Below are 20,295 nucleotides of genomic sequence, written 5' to 3' on the forward strand. Positions count from 1 at the left end.
TCTCTCCCTCTCTCTAAAACCAATAAATTTGAAGAAAGAAAAAAAAGACTAGTCATACAAGTTAGACCACAGAACCCAATTTCTGAAGCTACACCTTTTTTTTAAAAAAAAATATATCTATATTGATTTCAGAGAGGGGAAGAGAGATAGAAACATGAATGATGAGACAGTGATTGATCTGCTGCATCCTGCATGCCCCCCACTGGGGATGGAGCCGGCAACCCTGGGCATGTGCCCTGACCTGGAATTGAACCATGATCTCCTGGATCATAGGTCAATGCTCAACCACCGAGCCATGCCGACCTGGCAAAGCTACACTCTTAGTCAGTCAAATGCTCAATTCCCTGCACAGTGGCGTTTCACCGGATTGGCCTATCTCAGCCCATCCCCCAGGGAAGTTGTAGATAATGAAGCCAAGGAACACATGGGGCTCTGGGCCCAAACAACTGTACACTGTTTATTGAGAACACCCGTAGATGGTGGGAAGGAGGGATGCCCTGTACCGCATCATGGCCACCACTGACTGGGAGCCAGGTCCAGAGAGCACTGGCAGAGCTGGGGGCATGGGCTTCCCATGACTCACTGACCATCACCAAGGTGGGAGGAACAAGAGAAGGCCGAGCCCAAGAGCCATGGTATCATGCTGCAAATGGGGACTGATTGACCTTTGCCTTTCAAAACCAGAGGGCTAGGGGAGGAGGACTACTAGAAAAAAAATAGAAACTCTAAAAAAAATTCTTAAAAAATAGTCCCCCTGTACATAACAAGACAGCATCTGCTCTCCATGGCCCGAGACTGGCAGCAGGGGCCTCAGGCAGGCAGGCCAGGAGCCTCTAGGGGAAGATCAGTGGTTTGGCTGAGACAGTCAGCTGCACATAATTGGCCAGTCACCAGCACCCAGCAAAACTCCATCCATGCTCAGGCAGGGCAGGAAAGCACCCGGCCCCTTGGGAATATACAAATATTTACCAGATTCTCTGCTTATTACAAAAACAGATAAGAAAGCTTACAGCAGATTATTTACAAACAGTATCTGGGATATCATGAAGGCAGAGGTGGGCTGGCTTGGAAGGTGGGGTCTGTGGGGACAGAGCAGCCACAGCAGCCCAGAGGGTCCCAGGCCAGGCCCCCTCCCTGGGCTCCAGGCTCTGCATGGCACTGGGCTCTGTTACTGGGAAAGGGGCTTAATTCTTCTTGTGGAGAAACTTCATTTTGTTGCCTGTGGGACACAAAGGGCAAGAGTGAGAATATTTCCATATCATCTCTTCTAACAGCCCTAACCCTCTCGGTTAGAGAGAAAGGATTAGAAAGACTGGATTATGATAGATCTGATCTTTGGAAGGGAAAACACTCTGGAGCTCTAATGAAGACTCAATTTCTTTGGCCTCAATTTCCCTTTAAACTGAGACATTCTATGATCTAACTGGCCGAGCAGAGGTTTTCAAAGACAGCACTCTGGCACTACTAGTTTTGTAAACGGCCTTGGAGCACTTATAGACCCAGTATAAATACCCACTGGCATTGGTTTAGAGCAGTTGGGGTACAGATACCACCCCCAACCCCTCCTTTGTTGTGAACATCTAACTCATCAGTGACAAGGCTACTTACCCAAACCTCGGAGAAACTTATTCATTCCACTCTGCTCAGTGTCTGGGAGTTCCTCTAAATACTGCTCTACTCGCTGCTCAAAGAGGCCTGGGGAGGGGAGAAACGGGAGCAGGGAAAAGAACAGTCATTGGAGGAAGGGGAGAGGAGGCCTACTGGAGGGGGACGATGGGGCACAGATCCCCAAAAGGGAGAAACCAAGAATCTGCAATTATAATTCACAGGAGCATCTCAGAATTCAGACTGGATCATCAAAACTATCATTGACATCTCACTGGCGTTCATTGCTCATGGCAAGAGGCCCTTGATACCTTGCTCCCGGTGCACATTCTTGAGCTGCATTATGGGGAAGATGCTACTCCTCATTTCAAAGCTGCCCCAGGGCAGACAGCTTCTCTAGTTCCTTTTAGACCACTCTACCATGTTGTTTCTAAAAGGCCTATCAGACTAGACGGACAGCATTAGTGGACAGAATAATCATCCTGACGTTAGACAGAAAGACACTGATGAGGTATAAGCCCCCAATGAGCAGAGCTGAGGAAATAACTACAGATAAGGGGACTTTCTGCTCTGAATGAGTTCTGCCACCAGCCTAAGACAGAGAGCTAGCTCAGTTCTGTCCTAGGGCCTTCCCAACCCTGGATTCTCAGGACCCCCTACATTGCTCAGTCAGGTCTTTTTCTCTGAATAAAAAAGATGTTTGAGGAAGGGACGGGCAACCAACAGCATGCTGTTCTTGGAGGAGATGAGCCCCACTCCCTAGCCACGTGGCTCCAGCCTGTGCACAGCCTTGTGAGGCGTGCACTGGGACAGGAGAAAAAAGCTCCCTTGGAAGTTTCTATCAGAAGAAGAGGGATGTTAAGAGTCCTGGCCCAAGCCACTACCCGAGAGCTTCCGTCACAATGTCTAGTTATTCAGTCCTGCTGGTAGCAGAAAAGTTAGAGGACCCCAACCCCAAGCTCCTCTAACCTTACCCTTTGCCCGACACTTTCTTAGCTCCCTGTCTTGGATGAAGCCAGCAAACATCTGAGACTCCATAAAAACCTCGAGAAAACGGCGGATGCTTTTGGAGGCCACAGACTTGCGGAAAGCTTCTCGCTGAAAGGCCCTCTCCCCCTTCTCACTCTGGGTCAGGAAGAGGGAGTAGTGCCCAACGGTCTCCACGAAGAACCGGATGAACACTTCCGACACCAGCCCATTGAGGGTATTACATTCTGGAAGAGAAAAGAAAATCTTGGAGGTTCAGGTCAAGAGCCTGCCAACCCCAACCTGGTGGTGTCTCCCTCTCCCCAATACAGTTCCCAGCCAGAACACTTATCTGTTCTTGAAACTATGTCCTGTGTCCTGGCCTTATAACTAGCCCATAAGCTGGAGGCTGGAAACTGCTCTGAACATGGAAGCTGGTAAATACTTGCTAGATGAACAAAAGTAGGAATCCGAGACCAGAGGACCCCCTTCCCCTCTCCCTCACCCTCACTGCTTTTCCTGGCTTCACAGGAAGAGGGAAGTTCCCTCCATCTCCTTCAGTGGCTCAAGGCAAGTCCCTAAAGGGAGGAATAACTAGTTTCCTGTCAGCAAGAAGAGTCTTTATAGCTGCCACATATCTTGGGGTTCTCTTTCCCAAGACTCCTGAGGTAGAGAAGAATTAGAGGGAAGAGGGCAGCTTTGTAGCCTGGGCTCCCTGAAGCAGCCCCAATATTGTTGTGTTCCTGAGCTCCCTCTGATAAAATACCACAATACTTCTCCTCCCTCAGACCTAGTCAAGTCATAACTCCCTGAACCACGCTGGTGGTGGGGCTAGAGAATTCTAGGCTAGAGTGAGATCAAGGTCCTAAAACTGGACCCTCATCAGCCAGAGGGTCTGCTGTACAGAAACGGTGCCAGCCCCATGAGGTGCACACCCAGAGCAGAGGAGCCTGGGGCCAGAGCTGACGCTGCAGCAAGCCCCACTCACCATCGTCGGAGTCGCTGTCAGAGTCCTGGGAGATCAGTTCGTTCTTTCTCTCTAGAGCCTGCTCCAGAGCCGCCTGCAGCTTCCTAGGGAGCAGTGTGTCCTCATCATCCATCTGCAGAAGAAGGAAAATGCACAGTGACTAAGTGCAAGGCCCTGTTTGAATGGCTTAAATACACAATCACCTTCAATTCTCCCAATAACCCTGATACTATTTATCAATGATACTACTTTAAGATGAGAAGTTGAGGCACAGAGAAGTTAAGAAACTTGACCAAGGTCACATGGATAAAAAGTGGTAGAGCGGGTGGCATTCCATCTTCAGCTCTAGCAGGGGAAGCGCAGTTGGCTTTGGGTGAGAGACTGTGACCCAGTCTGCGTCTCAGGCATGAGTTAGGCAACCATTCCTGTCTACATTCTGGTTCAGTGTCCACACCTTGATGCCTGTATCCCGGAGTCATAGCTCTGTCAGTGCTGTCTAACAGACTGTACACTCCCAGAGGGTACAACACTGGGCTGGGCTCTTTGTAGAGAGCCAGCGAGATTTCCATGACGAACAAAGGCTTTTGAAATTTACAGCAATAACTGCAAACCTTCACATTCCGTGGCATTCTATGCATCCTGTGTAAGCAATCCCCCAGCAACATTTCAAGGCAGATGTTATCACCATGCCTGGTTTAGAGATGAGAACTCTGGCTCAGAGAAGCTCAGAGGCCTGTCCAAGACCGTGTGGCTCAAAGGTGGCAGAGCCCAGAGGTCAAGTCTTTAGACTCTCAGGCCTTGTTCTTTGCACTCCCATACTTCCTTCTAGAAGCTGACAGTGCCAAGGCAGACTCTGTTGAGGTTAAAACTTCTCAGATCATCTTCTTCCACCCTTGTCTATTCTGTGAATATGGAACCTAGAGAGCTCAACAAGCAGGCAATGAAGGCTGAGCAGTGTGTGTGACAGTGTTGGCTGCTCTGGAGTCTGCATCAGACAAGTACCTGCCCTAGGGCAGGCCCTGTTCTGTGGCTCTGTCCCACTCTTACCTGTCGGATGAATCGGTCAGATCCCAGATTCACCATCAGTGCCTGAGAAAAGAGTCATTAGAAACAGGGATTCAGGGTATAAATCCCTGTGATGCCCTCCCCAGGCTCCCAGACCCTCAGATTCCCAGGGTTCAGATAACAGGAAGAACTCCAGCTAGGGACAGCCCTCCCAGGGAGAAAGGATAAGAGCTGAGCAGAGAGGCCCAGGGGTCACAAATGAGAAGATCCCAGTGCTTTTCTCCCTTCCACTCCCCCTCTACCCTTCCCTCCTGGGGGTTTCTGTTTCTTCTGTCCCTTCCTTCTTCCACCCTCCCCCAGCTGGCTCCCCAGGTGGCCCACCTCTTCCACAGGCAGTTCCTTCAGTTTGGGAAGGGAGCTGGAGAGCAGGCCAACCAGGAAGGGGGTGGGGCAGCAGACGATGTCGATCATGGAGGCCGGGAGGACAGGAATGAAGGTGTGCTGCCAGGAGAAGGGGTAGAGCAAGGCCACCACTGCGTGGGAGCAGCTGGAGAGGGTACTGTAGACAAAGAGACAAAGTGTCTGAACCCAGGCCCAGCACCTACAAGGAGGGGAGTTAGAGCCTGATGGGGACTCAGAACGTCCTTTTATGTTAAACCTCCCAGTGCCACAAAAATAAATGCTAATGGGGCTCAGGCCTGGGTCTGACCCTGCAGGCCAATGAAGCCCCCACATTCTCTTTGGTGACTCTACCTAGAAACAGCCAGGGAGGTATGTAGCAACGCTTCAACACACAAAGTACTCACAGACACTCCCTCCCCACAAAGGGCCACCCATATGCACAGGCAGGCCTGACTAGTGCAGGAGTATCAGCTCAGGCCAAAGAGCGCAAAGGTAAAGTGAGTAAGAGCTGATCACAAATTCACAGCGTGCAAGAACCGGAAGGCCCTACAGAGGTCATCTCATCAACTTCACATTTTACAGCGGGTGCCACCGATACTCAGGGTCAGTTTAGTCATAAGTGGCAGACCTGCAGCACAACCAGGCATCCTGTCTCCCAGCCCAGTGTTCCTTCTACTGCTCTGCCCTCTATCCATTCCTTCCTCTCCTAGATTGGAAAAAGTGGTCTGACTGAGGACCACTGACTAAGGTGAGGGAACTGGCACCATTCTTAGCATCTTTCCTCTCAGGCTCCAAAAAACAGCCACAGGTCTCAGTAGGCCCATCCCTCTCTTGGCCTAGAGGGGGCTCCAGGCCTCTATACCCAGGTGCACTACAGGGCTGGCTGTCCAAGCAGAGTAGTGACCACTGGAAGCCTGAGGAAAATCTCTAGGATGCTAGCTACAAGGTACAAAAGTGAGTGCACACTCCCCAGGTATGTTGAGGGCTGGTGAAGGGCACAGCAAACACAGGAGACACACCTGTCCTTCTGTCAAAAGCAGAGTCCAAGGCCCTTCCCTTGGGACCGTATTACAGATAAGGAGACAGAGGCTAACAGTCAAGATCACTTTCAAGCTTGACTCTCCCACCCTGCCCTCCACATCTATTGGTCCCACCTATTAGCCATAAAAGCCTGGTCTCTACATGATCAGCTCCAGTAGGGACTCTCTCCCTTTTACGACTAATGCCCCACCAGTCAAAGGACATGGTTCTAATCCATGACAGAAAGAAACCTCTTCTTCTAGAAGGATCCCTGGATGTTCAAGAGTGTTTTGTCAGCCAGTGCCTTGCTTGGCTGCCCTGCCACTCTATGGACACCTAAAATGGTGCTGGGCCTTGAGGCAGAGACATGGGTGTCCTGGCCCTGACAGCCCTTCCCCTGGGGACAGCAGCTCTCCACACCCCAAGGAGAGCCATCTGAAAAAGATCTGGAAAAAGGCTGTCTCAGGGCCTAGGGACACACTGATCTCCACGGTCTCCTCCAATGGGGCTTTGGAGGCAAAAGGCTTTGTACATGCCTTAGGTCTGATCACTGCAGAGCCTGTGCATGCATGTACACACACACATACACACACACACTACCCACATACATGGACATCAGAACCAAGCCAGAGGGAAAAGGACTTGTGGAAAACCTAAAACGTGAGCCACAGAACAGAGCTGCTGGACTTACTGAGCCCTGACTGCAGTCTAGGCCTGTGTGCTGTCACCGGTCTCCAACCCTGCCCCTCTCTGGTCAGAAGCAGACCTGGAGCAGGACATCTTTCCTAAGACCCAAGTTGGGCAGAACTTGACTACCAAGCCAGGCCAAGAAGAGGGCCCTGGGGTATCTTCCTCCCGGAATGGTCCTAAATGTACTCAGAGGCAGCTGCAGCCACAAGAGACAATAGCTGTACTCATAGCCCTACAGGAGATGGGCTAAGGGTGTGGGTGGCAAAGAGGAGACTCTGCCCCTGGTGAGGGAATGGAACATTCAGGGAAAGAAACCTCAGGGTCTAGGCTGTTAGGGGCACCAAGGTCTGGCCAGACCAGAGCCTCTCAGCTGGGCAGCTGGGGGTTTTGCTGGTGCACAATGAACATGGACAGCAGAGAGGCAGCAGGGTAGGCAGGGGCTCTGTGGAGGTGCCTACCTGACCCTTCCAGCTGCCAGCTTGGTCCCTTCTCGAGGGCCTGATGGGCCCACAAAATACATAGAACTGTGGGACAGAGAAACACTGAGGCCATGACAGGAAGTGAGGGGAAGTTTTCATTTCTAAACCTGGAATTTTCTGGAAAAGTCAGAGCTTTGGTTTTCCCTCCTTCCTTCTCCTGGGCTGAGGTGGGCCTGGGTTCCTGCCCCCGTGGCATTTCAGAGTCCATTTCTCCTGCTCCCCTCAGCACCTCCTCATACATACAGACAGAAATAACTCAGGGATCCTAGGCTTATTGGGGAACAAACCCAACAGAGGGTTTTTCTTCTCTGCCCCTCATAGCAGCACCTGACATGCGGCACAGCACATTGCAGGTAGCTTAATAAACACCTGAATGAACTAATTCTACCACCTTAGAGAAACCACTGCTTCCTGTGATGAACTCTTTGACAAAAAAATAGACAATGTGCTGCTGAGATCTCATCCTCCCCCTGCCTGTCCCACCCCCACATATACTCTTTACTATGGTCTAAATGTTTGTGCCCCCAAATTCATATATTGAAACCCTAACCCCCAAATATGGTATTAGGAGGAGGAGCTTTAGAAAGCACTTAGGTCATAAGAGCCCTCAAAAATGGGATTAGTGTCCTTACAACAGAGACCCCACAGAGATTTCTAGCCCCGTCCACCATATGAGGACTTAGTGAGAAGGCGTTGGTCATGAACCAGGAGGCAGGCCCTCACCAGAATGTGACCATGCTGGCACCTTGATCTTGGACTTCTAGCCTCCAGGACTGTGAGAACTAAGTTTCTGTTGTTTATAAGCTATCCGGTCTGTATTTTGTTATAGCAGCATGAACAGGCTAAGACACTGTTTTTTAAAAAATGCTGGCTGCCCAGCCGGGCGTGGCTCAGCGGTTGAGCGTCGATCTGGGATCTAGGAGATCGGGATTCGTTTCCCGGTCAGGGCAATTGCCCGGGTTGCGGGCTCGATCAATGACTCTCTCATCATTGATGTTTCTATCTCTCTCTCCCTCTCCTTTCCTCTCTCTGAAATCAATAAAGGTATATTAAAAAAATAAATAAAAATAAAAAACGTTGGCTGCCTAGGAGAGCTAGGCATCTTCTGGAACGCCTCATGCCCAGTGATACTTCTGCCACCCCTGCCATGGCCACAGCCAGGTCTTGGCATCCAGAACTGCTCTAAAATCATCAATGCCAATGCTTCAGACCAAGACTTGTGATCCACCTAGCTCTTTCCTTACTCCTCCCAAACCAGCCTCCCTGCTCACTGACACTCCAGTTCCTGGACATCTTTTCCCTGTCCTAGTCTGACTGGCCAGCATTCCTGTACCACTCTCCTTCCAGCACCCTCAATGCCTCACCTCGGTCTTCTCCTCAAATCCCCAAGTGCCTGGCCCTGGGTCACTGCAATCAATTGCCTTCTCCGGCGACACCCTCGACTGGCCCCCTTGGTGGATGGCCCAGAGCTCCCTAGTTACTGCCTTGGCCCCCTCCTCACGGGGACTCTTCCTAGGGTTCATCACTCTCCTCAAACTCAGCATCCCACAGGGAAATGAGGCCATCAGCCAGAAATCTCACTTTCTTACCTCTCTCCGTATAAATATACAGGAGTGGGCAAAAGTAAGTTTACAGTTGTGAGTACACGAAACAGTTTATTTTTATATTAGTATTTATTAATGATTGTATTTTCCATACAAATAACTGTAAACCTACTTTTGCCCACTCCACATCTGCACCTGAACAGTCTCGACTGCTGCAAAAGAAGTGTCCCTCCTCTTCCTCAGGCCAAGTCCTCCACTGGGCTCCTGATCCTGCCATCTTGCATGCTCCCAAGTACTGGTCCCTCAACCACCCCTCTCTTCCCTTTGCTAACCTCTCCCTCTCCATTTAACCTTTATCTCCACACACACACACACACACACACACACACACACACACACGGATGGCACATACTAGGGCTCGTAAATACATGCTGGATGAATTAGGGATGCGCCTTCCCCCTCTTCTTCGCCTTGCCCTACTGGGCCCTACCTGAGCTTATCGGCCACAAAAATGACCCGGCGCTCCAGCAGCAGTGAGGCAAAGATTCGGATCAGCTGGCGCACACTGAGGCAGGTAAAAAGGCACTCAAAGTCCACGTGCTCCAGCCGGGAATCCATGGGCCGCCGCAGCTCTAACACCTGCAGGAGAGTGATGGGGAAGGTGGGTCAGGGGGCCAGGTGGGGGCCACTCCCAGGTCCTTCCAAAGCGACCTGGTGCTGGTTTCCCTTCCCACCCTCTGTTTTTCAGGATTTCTGATCCATCCCACTATGCAGTACGACCCAGTCTCTTCCTCCCCTCAGACCATAGCTCTGTTCCCCATCACACATCCAACCTATGGGCAAGAGGGCTATCTCTGTGGATGTGGGGAGGCTCCAGAAGGAAGGAGCTGAGGGGCATCCATCAGGCTCTCAGGAAAGGGAGGAGAGGAGCTTATAAGGGGAATGAGGAAACAGCATGGCTTGATTTGTGGGGTCCACCCCACCTTTTTACCCATCTCCACAAGCAACCATCTGACTGGAACCCACGCTAACCAAACCCCACGACTGATGGCTGCTCCTCAGGCCATAGGAAGAGCAACATCTCTGCACCCCAGGACTGTTCTCACCCACCTCTGGGAAGGCAATGCCAATGTCCTTATTGCCATGTCCCCCCCTTTCCTGCTAGAAAAGTTTTCTTCCAGAGGCAATATCTGTCCTCCATCCTAGCCTATCAGCCTACTAATCCCTGTGCCAGCAACAAGAGAAACACAAGGAAAGGCTGGCTATTCTTCAACCTTGCCAGGAAGCTGGAGTTTCTTTATCAGGGTTAGACCTAGCAATCTTTCCTCCAAAGGGGTCTCAAGGCCACTCCCAAAGCGCCATGTGCAGAGAGCCACTTCCCTGGGCGTAGTTATGAGGGTGGAGGGTAGCAATGGACGCTAGCCGTCTGAGCCGGGGAACTGCTGACCTCAGGCCACACCAAAGCACTGTTACTGGGGTGGCCTAGTCTTACCCTTGGTCCCTCAGCAAATGTGCACAGCATGGATGTGCAGGCCTCCTAAGAACCAGGGTGAGAAACAAACTCCCTCTCATAGCCCTGTGGTATCAGAGCTCTCCTCAAGGGGCTTTTACCTCACATCATCTCATTTGTGCCTCGGGGTCTAAGCAAGGGAAGTTCTAACTCCTAGCTCAGCATTCATCCCTCTGGGCCCCAGAGAAGCAGCAACATGGGCACAAGTCACCCCAACGATCTGTTAATGCTCTTTCTCTCCTCCAGCCAGTGAACTCCCAGAAGGGCCGGTGCTGAGTACACCCAAAATGCTCAGTGAATGTGGGCTGAAGGAATCCCACATCACAAGTATGCCAGAGACCTTTGCACCCGTCCTGTCTCTGCCAGAAGGAGTCCCAGTGAAGCGCCCCCTCCCTGCCTCCTGAGAGCCTGCTGTCCCACAGGCTTTGCTCCGCAGCTCACAGCCCCTGCACTCCTACCACCCACGGGGCTGGGCGCCTCCAGGGTGTGAGAATTCAACTAGGCAACTCCCTGTGACCGGGGCCTCTTTTCATTCATTCCTGCCCTAAGGAGATCACAGTCCAGTGGGGCTGAAAGAGCTTAATCACAGCCCATGGGACTGGTGTCAGGACAGAGAAAACATGATTAACATCTGGAGAGGGTGCTGAAAGGGTGCTGAAGAAGGGTGCCAACCTCATCTGGGGCAGGGCAAGGGCAGGGTAGCAGCTCAGCACTAGATGCTTAACTTGGAGAGATGAGGGAAGTGCCTTTTAGGCAGGAAGAAGAGGGTTCAGGGACAGTAAGCAATTCAAGTCAGAGTGATGGGAAATGAGGCTGGTGAGGGGGCAGGGCCACATCCTGAAACTCTCCCAGGCTCTCAGGTTCTCAGGCAGAGTTGGGCTCTCGGGCAGGGTCAGCTGTCCCACCCCCAGACCACTCCTGAAGCCTAAAGTCCCTCCAAAGAAGGGTGGGTGAAAAAAGTCTAAGAGAAAGGCCTTAAGTGGTATTCGCCACTCCCAGCAAACCCAAATATTTCTCTAATCAGTCCCTCTCCCATTCTCTGCAACATCTAACTTAATTCTTCTTCCCTCTCCTACCCCTCCCCAGCACCCACCCCTCATTCTCAGAGGAAGACCTTCTTTTCTATTTCGAGGAAACAGAAGCCATCAGATGAGAGTCCAACCTCTACAAGCCGTGGCCCTTCCCTGGCATTACACAAAGATGTGCCCTTCTCTCCTAATAAAAGCCACCCCCTCCCTGCATGCCACCGCTAGTGCCTTCTGGGTGACAGCCGATTATCCTCTCCCTCCCACTTCTTGAACCTCTCCCTCTATGGGGCCATCCCCACCAGCATCTAAACAACCATCTTCAACAAACTCTCCCCTGGCCCCACATGTCCTTTCAACCACTGTCCCCTTCCCTAGTTCTCTCCACAGCCAAGCCTCTTGGAGAAATGTCTACACAGGCTATTTCCACTTTCTCACCGCTATCCATTCACCTCTCAACTCACACAACTCAGGCTTCTGGTCCCCCTCACCCCCAACTCTGCAATCCATTCCAGTAAAGGAATCTTGCCATCCCCATTCTGACCTCCTGGCTGTATCTGATCACTCCCTCCTTGAGACACCCGCCCCCCTGCCTTGACTTCCAGCCCCGCCCTCTCCAGGTGGCCCTCCTTCCTCCCAATCTTCAGGGCTGCTCTTCCTCTCTCGACGACAGAGTCGCTCAGGACTGAGGAGGGCCGAGGCCTGGGCTCTCTTCTCTTCCCTGTCTACACTCTGCTGCCAAACATCTTCTCTTGGGTGTCTCACAGGCGTCTTAAATGTAACTTGTACAAAATCGAACTCTTCCTTCTCATAACCTGCTCTTCTGTTATGAGAAGAAGAGCTCCATCAGCTCCATCAGATACCCTGCTGCTCAAGCCAGAAAGCTGGGAGTTTGCCTTAAAAGAGCCCTAATCTTATTCCTTATTTCCAATCACACACAAAGTGCTCTTGATTCTAATTCTAAAATGCATGCCATCCATCTACTCCTCTTCATGTTTTCTAGCGCACCTCAATCCAAGTGACTAGCATCCCTTGCCTGCGCTACAGCAACAGGAGCCTAGCTAGTATCCCTCTTTTCACCTCAACCCATGTTTTTCATAACAGCCAGAGTGAGATATTAAAAACATATCTCAGGTCTTATAACCCTGCTTTAGATAAAATAAAAATCCTTACCCTGGCCTAGCATGCAGACTATGATCTGGCCTCTCCACACCTGCTCACCACCCTATCAACCATCTTGGCCTTTTTTTAGTTCCTTGGCAAGCACACACACTTCCCCAACTTTTGCCTTTGCGTGTGCCGTTTCCTCTACCTGGAATAACATCCTCCCATCCATACCCTTCCCTTTCAGTCTCCCTCCTCCCACTTCATTTAGCTGACCACTCACCTTGGGTCCCTGGTAAAATGTCTCCTCCTCAGAGGAGGCCTTCCCTGGCCCCCTGACCTAAAGCAGACCCCTTGTGGCACACTCTCCTGTACTTTCAGTTGGCACTTAACACATGTAGGAATTAGCTATTTACATGTAGAACTATTTACTCAGTATCGGTCTCTCCCACTAGACTATGAACTCCACAGGGACAGAGCTGTGCCCTCTTTAACTTTATGACTCTTTAATGTTATGGTCTGGCATGACTCCTGACCGCAAGAGAACACATAGTAACTACTGGATGAATGAATAAAAGGAGGACAGGTGGTGTGCAGTTTAGTCCAAACAGGTCAGGGAAGGTCCCTAGGCATTGCTGAGTCGGGCAGAGAGAAAGGCGGTTCTGTCATTCCCTTTGTCCATCCCTGCCAAGCAGGAGTACGAACATGGTGAGCAAGGACAGGCCACGCTCTGTGCCCCCCAGAGACTGCACCCTTGGCTAGGCCCAGTCCCTCGTCTGAGAGAAGAGGCAGCAGAAATCCCTACCTCATTGCCAGCGCCTGGCAGGAATGTCTTCACTTTGATGGTCTTCCCGGGAGCAGGGAAGGGCGACTCCATGAGACTTCTCATGAAGGGATAGACCAGCGCAGCGGAGATCCCACGCCGGCGTTCCACCTCATCTAGGACCTGTGCCCGCCACCAGCAGCCCAAAGAGGAAGGGTGTCAGGACCTGACCTTCCCAGCCTCCAAGAGGGCAGCCTGGCATCAGACCAGCCTAGGCCAAAAGTGGGGGGACAGGAGGACTGTCTTCCCGGGAGCTTCATTGGGGGATGGGAAGACTGTCTTTCCAGGAGCTTCATACCCTCCCGACCCCATTTCCCTTGGCACTCCGTGACTGCTCTGCCCCCTCCCTGATAGTCCTTGCCCTGGACACCAAGACTGAGTAGCTGGGCAAAGGAAATACCACTTGAGAGTCTGGTCCCTGGGTACTTGGCTTCCCCAGGGTGGTCTCTGTCTCCAAGAAATCTCTCTCTGCCCATGCCCAGGGTGGGCTGTGACATGAGCGGACACTGCTGGTGCAGGAGCTGGGGAGGCGCCAGCTGGCCAGATGAGGAGCCGGCTGGGGAAGAAGGAAGGAGCCGGCTCGCTTGCCTCGCTCTCCCGGCTGCACTCTCTCCTCTCCCCGCTCGCTCGCTCACAGGTGTTTTTCTCATCCGAGCTGCCTGCAGATACTCCTGCGGGAGCTGTCAGCTGGGGGAGGGGGAGGAAGGAAGCCAGGGCCCTCTTACCTTGGAAAACAAGCCGAAGCAGCCAAGGCGGCTGATGACACAGTACACCTCCGGCAACCGAGGCCCCTTCCCACTTGGCTGGGCCGGGACAAGGAGAGAGGCAGACACAGAGAACGCACGATTACTACGTCTGGCTCCTTTTCCTTGGGAACCGAGGGCTCAGGACTACTCTCCTAGTGGAAGAAGCAAGGCTCCAAGCCTCTTCTAAGCCTCTACTCAACCAGGCCCCAGGGAGACGGGCGCAAGCTTCGGCCTCCCTGGGCCCTCCAGCCAGGTGCCAGCCTCCAGCAAGCTCTACACAGGCTCCACCCTGTCCCCCAGGAGGACACTGAAGGGGGCTGGCAAAGGGCAAAACAGTCTGGCAGAGGCTACATACAGTATGATTTGCGGATTTACATCCCTAAGGCTGGGAGCCCCAAGAATGCAATGGTAACGAGGGGAATTGGTGCACATTCTTAGCAGCAAGCCACGCAGTCTCTGCACACCACCACTCCCCAAACGGCACATTCTGCAAAACATTCCTTTTCTCAGCTGCTCTTTTCTCCCTTCCTTGGTCCATCCCCAGTCTACGAAGACTAATTGAAAATAGATAAGGGAGGCAAACTACTATTTATTAAATGTTTACCATGTCTGAGTCCTGGGCTTGGTACATTACTGAAGTAAACTTGTGAGATAAGCACTATTATCCCCCTTTTATAGATGAGTAAACTGAGTTAAAAATATTAAGCCATTGTCCAAGATCATGTATCTAAAAGTCATGGAACCAGGAGCATGTTTTGGCCCCAATTTGCTGTTTTCCCTCTAAAGCATGCTGCTTTCTGACAGGAAGGAAAGGGACGTGAAGGCCCAAGACAGGGGTATGCTACAGAGCAGAGAGCAAAGAAGAAAGGAACTTAAAAGGTGGGCAGCTGGAGGAGTGTGCACTGAGAGCGCCCCACGTCGGGAGCCCCCAAATGCAGGCTGAGTGAGTCCACAGGAGCCTACTGCTCCAGCCAGGGGCTGGCAGAGCTCTGCGGCCTCCTCTGGCTCAGAGGCCGGGAGTGCCTGGCAAGGCCTGGTGGGGAGGGAGGAGAGCAGCAGGTGCTGGCCCCTCACGCAGGCTGCTAAGCAAATGCAGATGGGGCTATTTCAGTCTCCAAACCTGCTGGCCACACGTCACAGATCTAAAGAGAAGGCAGAATCTGTTTTTGTCCATATTAGGCCTGAAACTCACTCCTCAATCTTTCCCTCTCCCCCGCCTCCCCTAAAGCCCCAAGTGATTAAATCAAGTATGTGGGATTTGGGTTAGAATCATTGTGTCCAATCTGCAGGAATGCCGAGCTAGTGCCAGCCCCCTTGGCAGGGACCCAGCCCAGGCCCTCTCTGAGCAGGCGAGGACAAACATGCTCTTCCCTGGGGGCAGCAGGCCCACTGCAAAGGAGCAGCTCTGATCTGGCTCTGCTCCTGCAAAGGGGGCCTTCAGAAGGCTCCCCTCTAGGCCCAGGGGAACCTGGGGCGTGCTGGCCTCCACCTGGTTCCCCACCTGCATCTGCACTGCTCCACACTCCCTTAGCCCCATGCACTGGGCATTCTATCTCCATATAACACTTCTTTCCAGACTACCCTTTGGGGCAATCCAAAAGCACCAGACTTGGCATCAAAGGACTTGGGAGTAAATCTGGCTCTGGCCCTCACTGGCTGTGTGACCTTGGAAAATCATTGCACTCTGAGTCTCAGGTTCTTAATCTATAAAATGGATATAATACTACCTTCTGGGTTACTATGTGGATTAAAGAAAATGACATATTTAAGGCATCTAGCCTGGAACATAATAGGTCCTATATAATAGTTTATTCCCTTTGCCTTCCCTTCTACATTGAAAGGCCTACCCACTCTGCTCTACTAGCTAAAGTTCCTTGAGGGTAGGATCCATGTCTAACTCATCTGTATGTGCCTTTAGCATGTTGCCTGACCCTCAGTAGGTGTACGATACGTATTTCTGAATGAATGGCTCCAAATCCTTCATTTGGGGTCCCCGCTATACATTACCCTTGCCGAGGATCCCCTTGGCATCTAGTGAGTGAGGCCTGCTCCCAATAAGGCATGAGGAACCCCAAAATATAGTCAACAGCCCAAGCCAACAATGTTCCCGGTGAGTTCCAGGGGACAGTGCAGCAGGACTCTCTTACCGTTACCTCGATCTATTTCCCAGGACTAATGAGAAGGGAGGAAGGGAAGGACTTCCCTCTCCACAACATGGCTTGTATTTTCAAAACCCTCCCTTTCCCTAAGTTCAAGGCATCTCTCCCAGAATCCCACAGAAAAGGCATCTCTCCCAGAACCCCAGAGAAGGCACTGCTCTATTCCTGCTCAGCCTCCAGCCCTATCAATCATGGACAGGATGCCTCCCCACATGAGGCTGGCAAGGAATAAAGGTGAAGGAGGTTTTCCCTCCACCACAATCTATTGCATACACATACTGCTGAGGTGACAAGATCCTGCTATCCGGAATTAGCAATCAGGGCGCAGAAGCCCAAGGCAAATGAATGAAAAGAAAAAGCATAGGGAAGCTAAAAACAGGACAGCCCAGTAGAAGGCGATCCATTCTCTCCCTGTTACACATAATCTTAGACCCCAGGGCCCTGTCAGGCCACTCTGAATCCTGCCATCCCAGGAGTGCCTCATCTATGAGAATGTGTGTGTGTGTGTGTGTGTGTGTGTACGTGTGCTGAGGTGACCTCGGGAAGCATACAAAAGAGCACAACATAGGATTTCACACAAGCTAAAGTTGCAGGAGGGCACGCAAACATACAGACACTATGGCCCAGTCCCTGAGGACTGAATGGCCCTACTCACCAGTAAGCGCCTGCAGTAGCCAAAGCGTCTGCTGCCATCCTCTCCAGTCAGCATGAAAGAAAAAGTCTCACTGGAACAGGGAGAGGTCTGGCATCAGGGAAGCATCAGAGGACCCAGGAGACAGCCCCCAAGAAGAGGGACTGCCCTCCCAGGGAGAGGGTGAAGGGCCAGGTTGCTGTAGGAGAGGAGGTTGGGACTAGGGTGGGCCCCATTCAATTGCCCACTGCCCTGGGGGTAAAGAGGCTCTGCCCTGGTCCTCCCTCCAGCCAGGTCCGGACAGGCCTCACCTGGTGTACTCTGACACGGGGAGCCAGTCCTTGGCATCGGGGAAGCAAAACTGGGGAATGGCCTTGAGCCTCTCCTCCGCCTCGCGCATCTGCTTGGTGGGTCGGTCCAGCTGCAGGGAAGAGGAGTATGGGGAGGGATGGACAAGGGAAGGCATAGAACCTGGGGCGGTGGGGTGGCTGAGAAGCATCTCCTCTCCTGAGAGCCCCGATGGCATCCTACAGCTGGCATGCTTCTCAGCAAACCACTCCCAATTCTCACAGAGGGGTCTGTGGGTTGAGTTCTCATTTATTCATCCCATATATGCCAAATGAGCACTTTCCATGTGGCACATGGCACTATGCCATGCACTGGGGCTACGGATGGAAACCAAGTGGACAAGGTCCCTGTCCCTGCACACTGGTCAGGAGAATGAGATGGTCAACAACAAAATCCCAGAGGGTGTCACAAAGGAAACAAATGGGGTGATATGACAGGGGGAACTACATTCTCTCTAATTCACATACTAAATAATTCACCTACTTTACAGTGTACAATTCAATGACTTTTAGCATATTCACAGAGTTGTACAATCGGTTTTAGAACATTTTCTTCACACTACAAAAAACTGTACGCTCATTAGCAGTCACTCCCCATTGCCCCCATCCGCCTTGGGAGGGGCTACTTTAGGGTATCTGGAAAGACCTCCTGGAGGAGGTGCCGTGTGAGCAGCAAATGAAGAATAAGAGCTTGCAGCCATGTGAAGAGCCGGAGAGAGCACTCCAGGCAGATGCTGCGGCAGGGAGGAAGGCCTGCGTGTTAAAGAAGGGAACGGAGGCCAGGGCGGCTGGCAATGAGAAGGGAAGGCGTGGGAAGAGACAGGTACATGGGGGGAGGGGGGCGTGACTGCTAATGGGTATATAGTTTCCTTCCGGGGTGAAGAAAATGTTCTAAAACTGATTATACAACTCTGTGAATATACTAAAAGTCACTGAATTGTACACTGTAAAGTAGGTGAATTATACAATATGCCAATTATAGAGAAAGTAGCAGGAGGCCCTTCCTCAGGACCCTTGTGGTCCTTCTAAACAATGTGATTTTATTCTAAGCACATTGAGAGGTGTTCTCTCTGCCCTCACCCTCTGCATAAACACCCACAACATCCCTGAATCCCTGTGTTCCCTCCTGGTGATGAGGAGTCATACTGAGGACAGCTGGTGAGTCTATGGCAGGAACATGGTCTTCCCTCCTCCCCAGATGGGCCAGGCAGACAGAAGGTGGGAGGGAAGGGGCACAGGTGATGGGGTGGCCTTACCTTGGGAAACTGGTAGGAGACCTCAGGGAGGTAGGTGTTTCGGGATGGCTTCTTCTTGAGGGACACTACCACGAAGTACTCAAAAAGCTCCCGCTCCTGCCACTCAAGCAGCTCCAGCTCCAGCGTCCGGTAGCTGGGCGCACGCTTCAGCATCGACTGGATGTGGACCAGGCGCTGTGTGTGGGCTGGGGACAGGTTACATGTCAGGGGACAGACCTCACATCAGTCCCCCTCCACACCAGACCCAGGGCTCAGTCTCTATGGATCACTTCTAAGTGCCTGAGCCTAGTCAGATGCCCTCGCCCAGCAAGGTCTGGAGGAGAAGCAGCAGGAGCAAGGTGTCGCCCTCACACAAGGAGCTACTGGTCTGGGCCTCCTGGAGCCTCTGGAGGCTGAGCCAGGCAGACCCAGGCATGTAACACTGGCACCCAGCCACCCCTGTCCCTGTGCCAAGAGGACTAGAAGACGTGAACATCGACAAAGGCTTCATCCTTGGGCCTCTATCAGTCCTAGGATTGAACCCTCTGTCCCTGTCCCCATGCCCAAAGCTCACTTGCCAACTTGCCTGGAGCCAGCAGAGGTGGGAGGGAGAAGACTAGCTCCCACCTACTCCCATCATCCAGGAAGGCCTAGGAAGGGTCTCCCAATAGAGAAAGAACAGAGATTTGTCCAGGTCCCTGGAATGTAAAGGTCCCAGAGCCTTCCCAGGGAGGTAGCAGTCCTCCACTCTAGGAAAGGGGAGAGATGTGGTCTCGGGGCCTACAAAGGACCAGCTTCCTCAGACTATGGCACATTCCTTAGAACCAGAAGAGGTGCTTATAATCTTCTGAACCCACCTATGACCGTCTGGATTCACATTTACCAGGAAAACCTAGTGCCTACTTCCCACAAACAATGGCTTGGGAAAGTGTGGGCAAGGACACCAGCCTGAAATTTGGGCAAAGGAAATGTCTAAAGTCAATCTGGCAAAGCTGAGCTCAGCTGGCTATAGAAAAGGACTCCCCCATAGCTCCTTGCTCTGCTGGCCCGGCATCCTGCCTGCCTGCTGCCTCTCCCAACCAGGCCAATTTAGGACATGGGATCTATAGGTGTGGAGGGGGAATGCTTATTCCCCAGAGCCAGGGCTGGGAAAGGGTTCCGTGCTCTTGGAAAGCCACGCCTCACCTTTGAACCTGTCGTCGGAGTCACTCTCGCTCTCACTATTCTCATCTGGAAAAGAAACAGCAAGAGTGCATGCTTGCTGAGCCCCTGCTCCATAGCAAATGTTTCCTGTGCCCCCTCCCAGCTCTTCTCATGAGGGATAAATCTGTATCTAGTCTGGGCTCCTGGGGGCCCATGGACACGTGCAGAGTGGCCTAAGCCAGGGTCCCTCAAAACTCAAACTGCAGGTGTTTATCCATATACAAACCCTTATCCGTCCAGTCTTAATCTGGGGGAAACTAAGGACCTGAGTAAGTCTGGGCTGTCCTTTTATCTGAAGCAGATTCCCCAGCCCAAAGCCTGAACCATCCCATCCAGGACATTCTTCCCTCGTTGGCACTCCCCTCTTATCTGACCACTTCTTGGCAGGGCTCTACTCTCCTAGAAGGCAGGAGGATACCCATGATTGGCCCACAGAAGAGTAAACTAAGGCTAGTCCACGCCTCTCCCTGTTTCTAATGCCCAAGGGCTCCAGACACCTGAACCAGTCCAGACATCAAGGCCTACCTCTCAGTGACGCTGTCTCAATGCTGGACATGGACAGCTTTTTTAATCTCTTCTTTCCTCTCTTGGCATTGTAGATGGAGTTTATTCTTTGGACAAGCTGGGTGAGAAAAGCAGAGAGGGTGACATACCCCTAATACCAGCTGCCCCTACTTCCAAGAAGGCTGATTAGTAGCCCACCTGTTCCCTTACTGGGGCCCGCCCCAAGCCCAGTACTGGTGTCCCTGCTGCACTGACACAAGTACAGACTGTCAGGTAGCTCTCCATCTACCCAGCCCCTAAGTGGACTCCTGCCCCAAGACAAGGACATTA

At 52.1% G+C, this 20,295-nt stretch overlaps 1 protein-coding gene across 11 annotated transcripts in view; it reads right to left on the reverse strand.

The window, feature by feature from the left end:
* Positions 1-430: 430 nt before the first annotated feature.
* DENND2B (DENN domain containing 2B) overlaps positions 431-20,295 on the reverse strand; it is a 136,068-nt gene continuing 116,203 nt past the window's right edge. For all 11 annotated transcript variants that reach the window (XM_081154157.1, XM_081154155.1, XM_081154153.1 and 8 more), the window contains 14 exons: positions 19,987-20,083; positions 19,444-19,488; positions 18,280-18,464; positions 16,988-17,097; positions 16,701-16,770; positions 13,866-13,943; positions 13,123-13,263; positions 9,169-9,317; positions 4,925-5,102; positions 4,586-4,627; positions 3,560-3,671; positions 2,580-2,819; positions 1,609-1,695; positions 431-1,219 (listed from right to left, as the gene is read on the reverse strand). In XM_081154157.1, coding sequence (XP_081010283.1) covers positions 1,185-1,219; positions 1,609-1,695; positions 2,580-2,819; positions 3,560-3,671; positions 4,586-4,627; positions 4,925-5,102; positions 9,169-9,317; positions 13,123-13,263; positions 13,866-13,943; positions 16,701-16,770; positions 16,988-17,097; positions 18,280-18,464; positions 19,444-19,488; positions 19,987-20,083 — 1,569 coding nt within the window. In that variant the 3' untranslated portion in view covers positions 431-1,184. The remainder of the gene's footprint in view (positions 1,220-1,608; positions 1,696-2,579; positions 2,820-3,559; positions 3,672-4,585; positions 4,628-4,924; positions 5,103-9,168; positions 9,318-13,122; positions 13,264-13,865; positions 13,944-16,700; positions 16,771-16,987; positions 17,098-18,279; positions 18,465-19,443; positions 19,489-19,986; positions 20,084-20,295) is intronic.

The sequence above is a fragment of the Miniopterus schreibersii genome (genome assembly GCF_964146895.1).
Source record: "Miniopterus schreibersii genome assembly, chromosome: 12".
In the NCBI taxonomy this organism is placed as follows: Eukaryota; Metazoa; Chordata; class Mammalia; order Chiroptera; family Miniopteridae; genus Miniopterus; species Miniopterus schreibersii.